General features: G+C 53.9%; 1 protein-coding gene across 5 annotated transcripts in view; it reads right to left on the minus strand.

Annotated features, from left to right (window-relative positions):
* Positions 1 to 6,619: 6,619 nt before the first annotated feature.
* CACNA1H (calcium voltage-gated channel subunit alpha1 H) overlaps positions 6,620 to 13,463 on the minus strand; it is a 257,855-nt gene continuing 251,011 nt past the window's right edge. For all 5 annotated transcript variants that reach the window (XM_075436240.1, XM_075436243.1, XM_075436239.1 and 2 more), the window contains 3 exons: positions 11,569 to 11,752; positions 8,359 to 8,537; positions 6,620 to 7,802 (listed from right to left, as the gene is read on the minus strand). In XM_075436240.1, coding sequence (XP_075292355.1) covers positions 6,621 to 7,802; positions 8,359 to 8,537; positions 11,569 to 11,752 — 1,545 coding nt within the window. In that variant the 3' untranslated portion in view covers position 6,620. The remainder of the gene's footprint in view (positions 7,803 to 8,358; positions 8,538 to 11,568; positions 11,753 to 13,463) is intronic.

Below are 13,463 nucleotides of genomic sequence, written 5' to 3' on the forward strand. Positions count from 1 at the left end.
GGGAAGGGACCAACGGGAAGCCTCTCTGGGGCTGCAGTCATCCTCGAGGAGGAAGGGCACTCGCTGCTGCATGCTGACCTGTCATCTCTTGCAGATTTGTGTCAGGCTCCGGTTCTGGAAGAACGGCTCCTGGCCTAGCGAGAGCACCGGGTTCCTTTGGCAGCGACCTCCACCCGTAAGTTGTGTTAAACAGCTAAGGGAATTATGTTTTCTTCATTCCCAGAAAGAGCCAGGGGTCGGAAAAATCCAGATTCCTTGGAGCTCTGTCACTAAGAGCTTCTGAATCAAGCCAACCCACCTCCACCTGGCTCCCAGCACCGAACAGGCTGCCCTGCTCGTGGGGCGATGGGCTCGGGGGAGGCCGGAGCGTGGTGCTGCTCACCGAGGCGTTTGGTGCCCTCGCCTCCTGTTTCCGTAGGGATTGACCCCACGCTTGTGTGGGTGCAGGCCAAGCCAGCCCACGGGGGGGGAGATGATGGAGGGTCTCCTTGTCCTGGGAGAAGCCGTCAGGCTGTGGCACAGCGCGGTAAAGCTGGCGGTGCGCATCTCGCCTGTTGCCCATCACCCTGTCTCTGGGCTCCTTCGCGTGTTCACAGCAGTGGTAGCAGAGCCCTTGATGTGAGCGGCAGGTCCGGGCGCTGCTGCTCGCTGCCGCCTGGGTCAGAGCGTGCTTCAGAGTCCCGTGCTGCCGCGAGACGCCTGGGGAGCAGGTACTTTGTCACCGTTATGTTTTCAAGTACGATTAAACCAACCCCGGGGCTGATTCATGGCTTCCAACAGGTGCTCGGGGAAGGTGGGTGAGACAGAAATGACAATACAGTGGCACAGCAGAAAAGTTTATTTTTAATCCCAAATATTTACGATCAACACCTGCTAAATGGTGAGTGAAATCCATTTTATGGTGTCATTAATCTGCAATAAACTGGTTTTGTTTTTACACTGTTTGCGCAGCGTTGCCAGCCTGACTCGTCCCTGCCTGCGTTTTATCTCTGCGAGGAGGCTGCAGAGAGCTTCCCTGCCCTTTGTCTTACCAGCTGTTTGCTGCTCTTCCCACCTGCTGCTCGAATCGAGCGGCGCGGGAGGAGGATTCTCCCGTAACATCAAACGACGGCTCAGAGGAGGATGTTCTTGCTGTAATTCTTGCTGAGTGTATTTACCCAGAGATTTATTTTGGTGGGAAGACGAGTGGGGTGAACTTTTGCATTACGTGTCTGAACGCCGCGAGGCAGCTGGGAAATGGGGCCTGAAGGGGTGGCAGCTGCGCCAGGAGGGTCCCCATTCCCCTGGGCACAGCAGGGAAGGGGCTTTGCAGGTCTGAGGGGGACACACGGTGCTTGTGACCCAGGCCCAGGGGACTCATGCCATCGTCAGCCCAAGCATGTTTTACCAATATCCCCCCAGAGCAGGAAAGCAGGGCAAAAAGCCGGAGCAGGCGTTTCAGGACGCCGTATTCCGCTCCCCTCGTTACGCTGGGCGATGCAGCGGGTTGGGGTCTGGCTCCCGCTGCGTGCGGGAGGTGTCGCTGCCAGCGAGCTGTGAAATGCCCGGTCTGCTGTGAAGAATTAATTTCAACTGGAACTTGTTACCATTTGTGAGACCTTTCTTTTTGTTAATGAGGAAAATTAATTAGTGCCTTGGGTCTGAGCCAGTCAGGATAAATTAACGTGCAGGCAGGAAGAGGGAGAGGGCGAGGAGGGCTGGAGAAGCTGGTTCCCAGCGGGGCTGGCGGATTCGATAAGGGTGTAAGGAGTAGGAGCAATAATTGGGCTCAGAGAGGGGAGGGACGCGAGCGAAGCCCCCCTGCTCGTCGGCCGCCCGCTCGGCCGTGGCTGCGTTTTCGGGGGCTGACTCGGGTGGGAGAGCCGCGCTCTGCGTGTGCGTCTGCAGCAAAGCCTGGCGACGTCGCCACGGGCCTTCGGCAGCTGTGGCTCCAAGTGGGGCGAAGCAGAAGTGACAATAACCTGCTCCAGGGGATTTCAATCAAATAGTCAAATAATTAGTGTGGTTTCCTTCCTGTGGTGTGACGTAACCAGCGTTGCTGACACTTTCTCTCTTTCTCCACGAACAGATTTTTACAGTCCAATGGCCGCAGCTGGAAAAACCCCCAGCGCTGACCTACAGGTGCAGGGTCCTGGCGCGAGGAACAGCCCGGCCTGGTCACAGCCCAACCTGGGTATGAACCCTCCTGGCGACGCAGCTGCGTGCGTCGGTGCCGAAGCAGGGAGCTCCTCTGTGCCGCTGCAGGTCCCTCGGCGCGGAGCAGCCCCTCTGCTCCCTCCCAGCCGGCGCTGGGGCAGGGGGCTGAAACCCATCATGGGAGAAGCCAGCGTTAACGTCGCTTCGCTGGAAGAGGATCGAGCTCCCATCCGGTGAGAGCTCGAGTTGTTCCAGGGCCTGGCAGGATTGAGGCAGATAAACACGTTGAGCTGCTTAAAAAAAAAAAACCCAAAGGAGGTGGAGATCTCAGCCCCTCAGCCCCTGCTGCTGGGGCTGTGGCTCTGGGAGGCTGCACTCAGATTTCTAATTAAGCTCCCCCATATGGAAGGCGAGATGGCCCCAGCCATTAAAACACATTGCTGTGTTTAAAGCTTAATAGGAAAGGTTTAATGGATAAAGTCAATTTAATTATTCATCCTAAGAAAGCTTGTACAAATATCAAATGCTTATTAGTATTCATGCAACCTGTATGATCTCGCAGCACTGACAGATTAAAGGTTGTATCTGATTGCACTGGGGATGGATTCAGATTTGTTTGGTTTGGTGTTTTTTTTTTAATGCTTTAGTTTTTCCTCCCCAGTGCGACAAAGGAAATTTCAGGTCGATGCCATCTGAGAGTTAACCTTGCAACAGAGACCATCTGAAGGCTCTTCAAGTCGCTTTGTGATGGTTTCCTCTGCCCCTTCCTCAGGACGGTGATTTTTCATCCTCATTTGATCCCCGCTCCTCAAAGGCTGCCGAAGGTGAGCCCAGACTGATGCAGCGCTGCTGTCCCTGCAGCCGTGGTTTTGCCAAAACAGTCTGGCTGACAAATGGAGGCGGCTGGATTGTCATTCAAAATGCAAAATAGAAATCAATCGAGTTAAATAATGACTTGCATTTACCCGCTGCATTTCGCTTCTGATAGCAAGCAGCGCGACCCTTGCAGCCAGCCTGGTGGCAATTGCTTAACGTTGCGGGGACTCAGTCGGCAGGGAAATGAACGCTGGGTGAGGTTAAACTGTTTCCTGGCGCAGCTGGTCATGGCCAGGTTTGGGCAGAGGATGCAGCTCCGGGAGCTCGGGGGTTTTGTACCTGGATGTCTGGGTGACCGCCCCCAAAGAGACATTGGGAGCGATTCATTCTGGCCTTAGGAAATTCCGTCGGAGCTTGGCTCTCCTCCCCACGCTGCCTGGGTGTTCCTGCAGGCTCGTGGAGGGAGTTGTTACGGCTCAGAGCCCGCTGCAGTGCCTCAGACCCCCGTGAATTTGGAAAGCTGCTTGGGGAAGGCGATGGGAAAGGCTCTTTCCCTTTGTGCCCAGTCCCGAGCAGCAGGGACAAATATCTTGTTCCTTTTTTTTTTTTTTTAAAAAAGTTTTATAATTGAAATTTAAAAAATTGGAGGCTTTCCCTCTGCTGCTCCCCTGCTCCCCGGAAGAGCCCACCTGACCTCCCTACCATCGCCTGTGGCACCCTGGGGCTCCTCTTGCTGGGGCTTCACCAGGGTTTATTCCCAACACTGTAACAAACCCCTTCCCTGCTGGCAGTCTGCGCAAGGCTCCGACGCCACGGAATGTGTTGGTTTGAACAAAAATTCCCTCTTGAGATAAAACCCAATCACAGAATCACAGAATCACAGAATAGTAGGGGTTGGAAGGGACCTCTGTGGGCCATCTAGTCCAACCTTCATGCCGAAGCAGGGTCACCTACAGTAGGTTGTAGAGGACCTTGTCCAGGCGGATCTTGAATATCTCCAGAGAAGGAGACTCCACAGCCTCTCTGGGCAGCCTGGGCCAGGGCTCTGTCACCCTCAGAGGGAAGAAGTTCTTCCTCATGTTCAGATGGAACACTTGCTGTGTGTTTGGGGTGAGCTCCACCGGTTTCTCCTCTGTCTCCAGCTGCCACAGTGGAGTGGGAGATGCCTGTCCTGTCCCAGCCCATCGTGATGCTGCTCCTGGCTTGGTGACGGGCAGAGTCAGCACCTCTTTTCCTCCCTTTTACATTTCTGCTAGCATAAAATAAAACAAACAGCCCCCCCCGCTGCAAAATCCAGGTTTTGGCACCTGGCGAGAGGCTTTTCGCCGAGCTCTGGGGTATGGAGGAGGGGATTTGGGCCTGGGGAATGCCGCCTTGCCCAGCAAAGCTCGATAATTCCAGCAGCGAGTAACACCACGAGCAGCTGTGCCGATTCCTCCAGGCAGGATTCAGCCCAGTGCAGGGGAATTTCCAGTCCGCTGCTTCAACTGCAACGAAAAAGAGTTTGCCGTCATCCCCAAAGCGCTAATAATAATTGCTTTTATGATGTTTTTCCTGGAATTCCTTGCTATCCCACCGAGACGGAATAATTATTTATGATAATCCGAGATGACTCTTAATTACAGCGGCGCACGTGCTTGGAGGCAGCCGGCACGAAGCAGCTCGACATCTGGATGCTCCTGCACCAGGTGAGGGATCCGTTGGTGCCGCTCGGCGAATCCCTCACCTGGTGCAGGAGCCGAGCGGGAGGTGGGAGCAGCTCCCAACTCCGGCAGCCAGATTTGGGAAAGGTTTTAGGGAACGCCGAGCTCCGGGAGCGGGACAGAGCCCTTCGGGCTGGGCTGTGGGCAGCGGGATGGGAGCGGGGCTCGGCGTCCCGGCTCCACCCCGCTCTGCGGCACAAAGTCAGGCCACGCTTCCAGTTTATACAGTTTAATACATGTGAAACAAGATACATTTCCTTTTTGAGTAATGAATGCATAAATAACAGAAGATATATGTGAATGCACAAATATGAGGTGGCATGGAACGAACCCAACAAAAACGATTTGTTTTAATTTCTTGGGTGGTTTTTTTTTCCCCCCCCCCTGTACGTCTGCCCGGCGCTGGGGCTGACGGCTGTCCCACGGTGAGAGGGCCTGGAGGAGGGGTGGACAGGGACCGGCGGCTAAAAAAGAAAACAAATCAACCCCCAAACTGCAAAAAAAAAAAACCCAACAAAAAAACAACAAAAAGAAGTGGTGTGAAGAGGTGACCTGAATTCCTCTCGAGGCTTCTCAGTCCAGGAGGGCTGTGGGAGGCGAGCGCGGGTGCCGGGGTGCGGAGGGACGACCGAAGGAGGAGGGCGAGCGGGAGGGTCACGGCTGGCCCCGAGGTGCCGAAGGCATTCTGCTACGAGGAGCACAGCGCGGTCGCTGAAATGCTCGCGAGGAACATCATCACCTAAGGCAGCTCTTTACACTCTGTAGCAATAATTTACTTTGAACTGCAGTAAACAAAATACATTTCTTAAATAATTTACTATTTATTTGGTTTGGTTTTTTAGCTCTCTGTAAATCTAACTTTTGCCTTTTTTTTTCATCTTTTTTTTTTCTTTGTAACACAAGAGACCGCGTTTGTGCACGTTGGTTCAGATTATTGCGACATTTAACCTGAATTTCAGTTAAAAAAGGAGAAAAAAAAAGCAACAGGACAGTTGTACAGACAAGAAGAATGAATAACTTATTATTGCACTGGCTACAATTCAGTAGTGATTGGTTTTTGTTTTTTTTTTTTCTGTAGTTAGGACAACCTCTAAAGTACAAAAGAAAAACGAGGGAGACGTCGAAAGCATCTGCTGTGAAAAGAAGCTGGTGGGATGATGGTGGAGGGCAGGAGAGGGAAAAACTGAAAGCGGAGAAAGAGGAGGAACGTTTGGGAAATGAATGGCCGTAGTAATTAGTTCCACATAAAACCGAGGAAACGCCACCCAGTTGCGGAGTCACAGGTAATGCAAAACCCAGTATCGTTTCTCTATAAAAATATGTGCATTATGAAGAGAGAGTTTTTGTGGGTATATTTCTTTTTTTTTGTCTTTTTTTTCCTTGTTTTGTATCTCACAAATACATCATTTCTATTTATAGAACTGCTGATATACAGAAAATGTACAGCTCCCGGCTCCTGGGCGCTCCCGCCTAACGTGATGTCTCTAAAAGGTGCCTTGGTAAAAGTTGAGCATCTCTAAAAAAACCGAACCAACAAAACCCCAAGAGACCCCCCTGAACCCCGACCGCCACCGCCTCGAACCCGAATCAACGTGCCTGAGGCCACGGTGGGGGGGAGGAACGAAGCAGCCCCCCTGCCTCGACTCCACCGTCCCTTTAGAAAAGAAACCCCCAACCCGCTTTGCAAACCCGCTCCCCCACCCCGGAACCCATCGCCGTTCCGTCCACCCGTTTGTTTGGTTTCTTTATAACATTTTTTTTTCTTCTTTTTCTTTGTGTGTGTGTGTGTTTTTTTTTTTTTTTGCAAACCTCCACAGCGCTTAAGAACAAGTGACTGCGAGAAAGGAAGAAAAAAAACCCGAGCGAGCAGCCAGCCGCGTCCCTGTGGCCGCTCAGTCCCTTCCATTCGGACCCCCCCGTCGGTGTCAAGCCCTTGAGACCCCCCCGCTCCCCCCTCCCAGACAGCTATACCGGCTCGTCTATGTCTTCTTCTGTCGCAACAGTCACGGGGACCAAGTCCTGCTTCTGCAGGGGGCTCTTGGCGAGGCCCAGGAGCTCTTTGCTCTTCTCGGCGTTGCCCCACTGAGTTTTTAAGTGATCCGGCTTTTTCAGTTCGGAGGCGGCGGGGTCCAGCCGGGAGTCCGCGGGGGCCGGCGTGGACTGACCGCTGTCCAGGAGGAGATCCGAGAGGCTGCTCAAGGAGCTGCCGTCCGACTGCTCGAAGGAAAAGTTGGGGATGGTCAGGTGCTCCCCGCGGCACGGGGGCTGGCCCCGGCGCTCCGCTTTGGAGGCCGGTTCCCCGGGCTGGCTCTCCGCGAGCTCCAGGGACTCTCGGTAAGCCGGGAACTCGCAGGACGGGGTCCTTCGCCGCAGCATGCTGTTCTCGGAGGGTTTGGTACGCGAGGCCGCCCCGCCGTCGTCCTCCATGGGAGGATCTATAGAAATGCAGGGCGGACTCATCTTCTTCTTCCTCCGGGCTCCGTGGATGTACTCGGACTCTGCCTGGATGCGGGCAGGGGACCGCGGCTTTTCCTCAGCGCTGTCCTCAAAGCTGCAGTCGCCATCGCTGATGGAGGGGCAGATCTCGATGGAGTGCCGCCGTTGGTCGTCTGCCCAGCTGGGCTTGTTGAGGAAGCCCTTCGTGTCAATGCTGTAAAACTTCTTCAAGTCCTTCTCCTTGCCGCTGCCTCTGGAGAGGCTGGCTGTGCTGCAGTTCTTGAGGGGCACTGGAGACGGGGCCGGGGAGACGTACGGCGAAGTCGAGCGGCTCCCAGCGTCCGAGCGCTCCCCTCCCCAGTCTTTGGCCGAGCTGTTGATGTGGCGAACCTCCTCGTCGGCCAGGTCGGAGGGCTCGAGGAGGCAGCCCTCGGGGCTGGGCGGGCTGCTGCTGGGGCTGGGCGGCCGGCTGGGGATGCCGTGCTGGCCGCGGCTGTGCTTCCGCAGGAGGGTGCTGGGGGGCCGATGCGGGGAGCACTGGGGGGAGCGCGGGGGGGTGCCCGGGAGGGAGGCAGCCATGGGATGGAGCGGGCTGGGGGTGAAGGTGCTCTGGGGCTGCTTGGCTGACGGTAGCTTCTCTCCAGGCTCTGCCTGCGGGATGTCCTTGCAGTCCGGAGTCTGTGCGTCCACGGAGTCCGTTTGAATGGCCTCCTGGAAGGTGAGGAGAGGGAGATGGGGCAAGACCTGGGGATCTGCCAGGCGGGGGGCACATCCAGATGCCCCGCAGTGCCAGTCCCCATCAGACCCTCGCTGCACCAGAGGACGCAGCTTGTCTAGCAGGCAGACAGAGCCCGCGGGCGCAGGCCTTGCGTCTGCCAGGTCTTTCTGCACGGTCTTGGTCGTGCTCTAGCACCAAGCCTTGGGTCGGTGCAACTGACACTGTCTAAAGCGACACGGGGTAGGGCTGGCTGCGGGCTTCTCGCAGCACCGCTAAAACTGAGCTGGGCATCTTGTCTCTAGGCTTCAGCCATGCTTTCATGGAACAGTACATCCACCAAGATGAAAGTAGGTAGCAAGGGCCTTCCCCTGTGTGTCACTTGCAGAGTCTGGAGTATGTTAAGGTTTATGGCACCAGAAGTCTTTTGTTCTAAAAGGGGGAATTCTACTCTCAGCTCCAGGAAAAGAAACCCAAGAGAGGACTGGAAAAGAAGGGAAGGACCCTGGTGGCTACGAAGGAGTTTACCTCTGCAGGCTCTTGGCCTCTCACCTGTCTGCACAGCAGCTTGTTGAGAGTAGGAGATCGAGGTGTGACGTGGGGCGGAAGGATCTTCCAGCGGCGTCGGCCTTCGTGGTGGGGAGAATGGACTGCCAGCGGCAGGGACTCCGTCGGGACTCTCAGAGAGGAGCATGTTCCCACGGGCTGGGAGCGGATGGAGGTGATGGACCCTAGGAAACAGAGAGAGAGCAGTCACCTCCACTGCTGGCGTGGGGCTGTGAAGGTCTGAGGCAGAACCGGTGCCCACAGACTCCAGGAGGGGAGCAAACGCAAAGGAAAAGCCTGTCTAGTCTGGCTGAAATCCCAAGCCTCAGCCCCAGCCTCGGCCAGCGCCAGGGTTAAAAACCCGGAGTCCCTTGTCCTGTCTCCTGCTTTGAATCCGAGGCCGTAGCTCATCAGGGAGGGCAGGGAGGTTGCAGATGAAGTCTCTGCAATTCAGCAGCAGCGCATGTGGCTCTGCCCGCTCCAGGACATCTCCTGTTACAAACCCTACACTCATAGCCTCTATTTTCTGTTTCGGGTACCAGAAATCTTCTCTTGCAGCTGCTGTGACGCTCAGGGTGGACGGCGGCCACCAGGACCACGTGGCAGCAATGGATGGGGAGCCGGTGGGGTTGCGTTTGAAACGCTGCCATTTCCGCTTTCCTGGTAGCGTTGCCTTGGGTGGATCTGTAGCAGGACGGTGCCTGTTCGAGAACGTGGATCGGGAAGTCTGGTGGCTGTGCCGGCTCCTCCGAGTCAGGACGCCTGGGTTGTCTCTGCAGTGCTGCCAGGGACGGGCTTGCAACCTTACGCTGCTCTGCCAACGTGGAGGCAAGGGCAGCCCCGCTCAGCTCCCTTGGAGCCTCCCGAGCTCGACCTACAGGTCCAGCCTACAGCCTGGGACAGCCAGCGGCACCCTGCCACCCTGCCCCACGCACAGGGCCACGTTCCCACTCCCTACAGCCCACGAGGCAGACCTTGGCCGAACGTGGTCCCATTAGAGGACTTTTCCAACCTTAATGATTCTATGGAGACTGCTTCGAGCGCTTTGGCAGTCCCTGAGCTCAGGTGCCAGCAGGAATCGCTCTGTTCCTGCAGGTTCCCAGTCCCCTGGCTGAGTCTCAAGACACTTCCTCCTCCCCAACCCCTTCGTGGTGCTGCTTTACTGCAGTTCTGCCTTGTTTGAAAGATCTTTTGCTTTTTTATTTTTTTGGCTGCAGGATTTATTGTCCTCATTAGCTGGAAACCCAACGTCTGTTCCTACGTTGCTGCTCCACGTTAAAAACACAGCTATCCATCACTTCAAGAGATCTCGCCCAGAGGTCAGGGAACTTGAACCTATGACAAAAGCCATCCAGACAGATTGCAGTCGCATTTCAGAAAGAGATTTGTTGTTGCGAAGAAAGAAAAGTTAGTGTTTAATCATTTTTCTTTCAGAGCTTTACTGCAGAACACTGCAGAATGAGCAGAGCAGCTAGCTTCCCACCCCCCCCAGCCCACCCCAGTTCTCCCTAGTTCTCTTTTGGGCTCTCCTACAGAGTTTCAGACCGAGTCTGTGCCGTTCATGTGCTAACCCAGGCTTTACGAAATGTTTTTTATGATGCAGAAAAACTTTGTCATAAAATCTGTCACAAACATGGTCATAAAACCAAAACCCTATGCTCTCCTCCCTGTCCTTAGCTGGAATTTCCTTCTGTTGGAAACTTTCCATCTAGCCCTTGTATAGGAAACCAAAGCCCCCTCCAAACTTCATACTCAGGAGCATTGAATATCTCTGGACTTGCAGGTTTTTTCCTCTTGCTTTTCTAGTAAATCAGGAAACAGCATCAAAGACAAAAATAACACAAGATCTGGTCACCTCACAGTATTTTCACTGGGTAGTCACTGCAGTACTGGGAGAAGACCAGACATCCTCAGCTGCCGTTGAGAAGTCCATGGAAGCACAAACGCTAATGTGAGTCTCTGTGTGCTCAGTTTTACTCGCACATAACTGATGGGAGTGTGGCTTAATTCAGAGTCTGGTCAGCTCAGGAGCTGCGTGGCTCTGGGTGATGCTGGCTGGGTGCATCTACCAGACCAGGTGAACGGTAAGCCCCTGTCGCATCGCCTGAGTGCTCTTGGAGAGAAATTTGGGAAACATGAGAAAATTCTTGGTCATTTCTATCCGCCCTTGCCAGCATCGCAGCAGTTTTATACAGGTATAAATCCTGATTTACACCCACTGCAGAGATGAAAACCATTCCCAGTAGTCCAGCCATGAAACTCAACCTCTGTTTTCTTTGCTTAGCAAAGAAATTTGCAGGTGAAATAATAATAAATACTGAGTGGAGAACATTAACTGGTATCCAGAGAGTTTGAACAAACACAGAGTTACTTCACCGGAGGAAATCAGAGCAGATCTTGCCAGCCCCACCAGGGATTGCAAACCCACTACTCCTCTGTCCGAGCAGTTCTTGCATTTCAAACAATGTCGCATCAAAGGAAACCAGGCTGGTAAGTTCTTGGGAGCTGCTCAAGAAGCACATGTGCTTTTAGGGAGGCAGATATTTTCTTTCTTATTGATTTCCCCTTCAAACCAACTCGTGCAACAACAGAGAAAGGCACTTTAGTGGAAATGTATTGGCTGCGGTCGGGTAAATGTATACTCAAAGGCTCTGTGTAGCTCGTGATTCCCTGACTGCGGGGTCTCTCCACGAGATCCATTATAAGGCCAGGCTAGGGAGGCACTGGAGAGTGGTTTCTGATCTTTATGCTCCCCAAGAAACCCCTGCATCTCTGAACTCAATGTACCGTGCTAAAAAGTTACTGCTCGGAGACTGGAGACTGCCTCGAACAATAGCTGCCAAGGAGCTCCGTCAGGAAGCACTCCCGACTCCAGCTTCTACTCGTGTTGATTTTACTGACTCGTGGTTGTGATGTCAGGGCTGGTCACTCCAGAAGAAATGTGCGGCCTGTCCTCTATACCTCCGACACTGCTTGGGACCCCCACGTCTCCCCAGTCAGACACCCGAGCCACCAGCCTTCTCCTGAGAAAATGCAGTGGTGGGATGAAAACACGGAGTTGTGCAGTGTGTGGGAAACCACAGTCGCGCCGACGGTATCAAATCGAAGCAAGCCATGTTCCGCACGGGGTTGCTTACTCCCCACCTAACCACCACGTGTACCTGCTGCCCCATGGCTTCAGGTGGGAGGAGGAAGGGGAAGCTCCGCGAGCGGTACCTCTTTGGGATTTGCAGGGATACGCTTCCATCTCCACCTCGTGGAGGGGGAAAGGGGCTTTCGCTGGCATCACCGGGCGGAACATGTAGCTGTCGTTGGGCAAGGAGTGCATACGGGAAACGGAGATCTTGCGGACCGTCAGCAGGTTTTGAGAGTCCTGCGGCCTCAGAGAGGCTGCGCTGCCCTGCAAAGCGAGGAGACAGAGAAACGGGGTCATTCAGCATCGTGGTGGTGAATCTACAGCAATCTCCTTCTCGTCTGCATTTTGCTTTAAAACCTCGTGCAGATGTTCCTCTTGGCACACTACAGAGAGCCTGCGGCCCTGGTGACTGCAAGGGGATACCAAAACTACACCGTGCTAGCTGAGTAAAGAGCTTAAGCTGTGGCTGGAGTAAGATGAGGCATCAATGACCCACCACTAAGCCGACTCTTGGACACCACAGAGAAGGAGTAAGGTCCAGGAAAATGGGGCCCACCCTCTAAAGACACGAGAAAGCCAGCACTTCTCACACTGTTCTGCTCCGATTTTGCCGGGGATGCTTTCAGCCCAGCCTGGGGGGCGATGCCCTTCTCCTCAAAGCTCCTCTGTGACAGATGGGCAGAATTGGCCAGTCCTTGGCCACGCTCACCCAGGGTACCAAGTGGCTCTGGAAATTCGTGTGTTATCGCCCCAAAACACACATACAGGCAGACATTTAAACATAGACATCAACACCACTGCAAAACCTGCAGCCTCTCTCCTACAACACGGAGCATTTTGGACACCACCGAGCCCAGAAGAAGACAGCCACATGGCAGGAGGAAGGAGAAGACATCACGGCCTTATAGCAAATTTAACCTGGGGTCTTGGGAAGCTTTAGGGACTCAAACAATGTGGTGCTGATGGAGCAGCTGTGAGAGATGGTGCCATGACTTGGCCAAGTGCTGGGAGAGCAGGGACCATTGGAACAGGACCTGCAACCCAGCTCCTGGCCCTGCGTTTTTTTCGTCCTAGACACGTTCCCTGTACAATTCACCACGTTATCTAAAGCACGACTAATTGCTCTGGTTTTCCTTTAACATCAGCCTCCCAGTGACTGATTGAAAACGTTTTCCCAGCTGCAAGTCTTAAATTAAATGCATTTTGCTTTGCTCTGTCGGGCTGTTTTCCCTCTCTGCTAGCAAAATCTGGGCCTGAGATCCCTCACTGGATAGTCTGGAGGTCACCAAGGATCTGGTTAAATCTGTTTTTTCCATACATTTCTGGCTTACAAATTTATTTCCTCAGATCCTTAAAGAGACACATCCCAAGACAAATTACTCGATGCTTTTACCCTGTTGAGCTTGGCTGAGAAGATGGGGGGGATCAGCAGCAGGTATTTACAGGTAGTTGGCATCCAGCGCTGACTGCTGCCTTGCCCAGCAGCCCTCCGGGTGCAACCCAGGCCTCTCGTCTGATGTATTAATGCATCAGCAGCCCGGCTGTGCCAGTTGGCCTCTGGCCATTACAGCTAATAAGCTATCAGCATCGCCATACCTCAGCTGAAGGCAGGCGGGCGATTGTTAACACCCCGGTGCCACACAGAGAACAAAAGGTCTCGTGCCACTGTCTCAGTAGCCGAACAGAAGGATCACAGTATCTGTCTATTAAATCTCAGTTCGTCTTTACAGAATGTTGCGTTCATCTTCTGTGGCTGGGACAAATGAACAGAAATCCCCACTGGACATAAACAATTTCAATTTTTAAGGTTTCAGCTATTGAGACCCAGTTGACTTGGGGACGTGGGCACATTTCAAATGACTTCAAAGCCACTGTAGTCAGTACCTGAAATATGAAACATGGGCAGGAAGATTGCTGGCTCACACCTGGTGAGCTGCTCTCGACAGCTAGGAAGGCTTGGAGACACAGCACCGTG

Source organism: Opisthocomus hoazin, chromosome 15 (assembly GCF_030867145.1).
Source record: "Opisthocomus hoazin isolate bOpiHoa1 chromosome 15, bOpiHoa1.hap1, whole genome shotgun sequence".
Taxonomy (NCBI): domain Eukaryota; kingdom Metazoa; phylum Chordata; class Aves; order Opisthocomiformes; family Opisthocomidae; genus Opisthocomus; species Opisthocomus hoazin.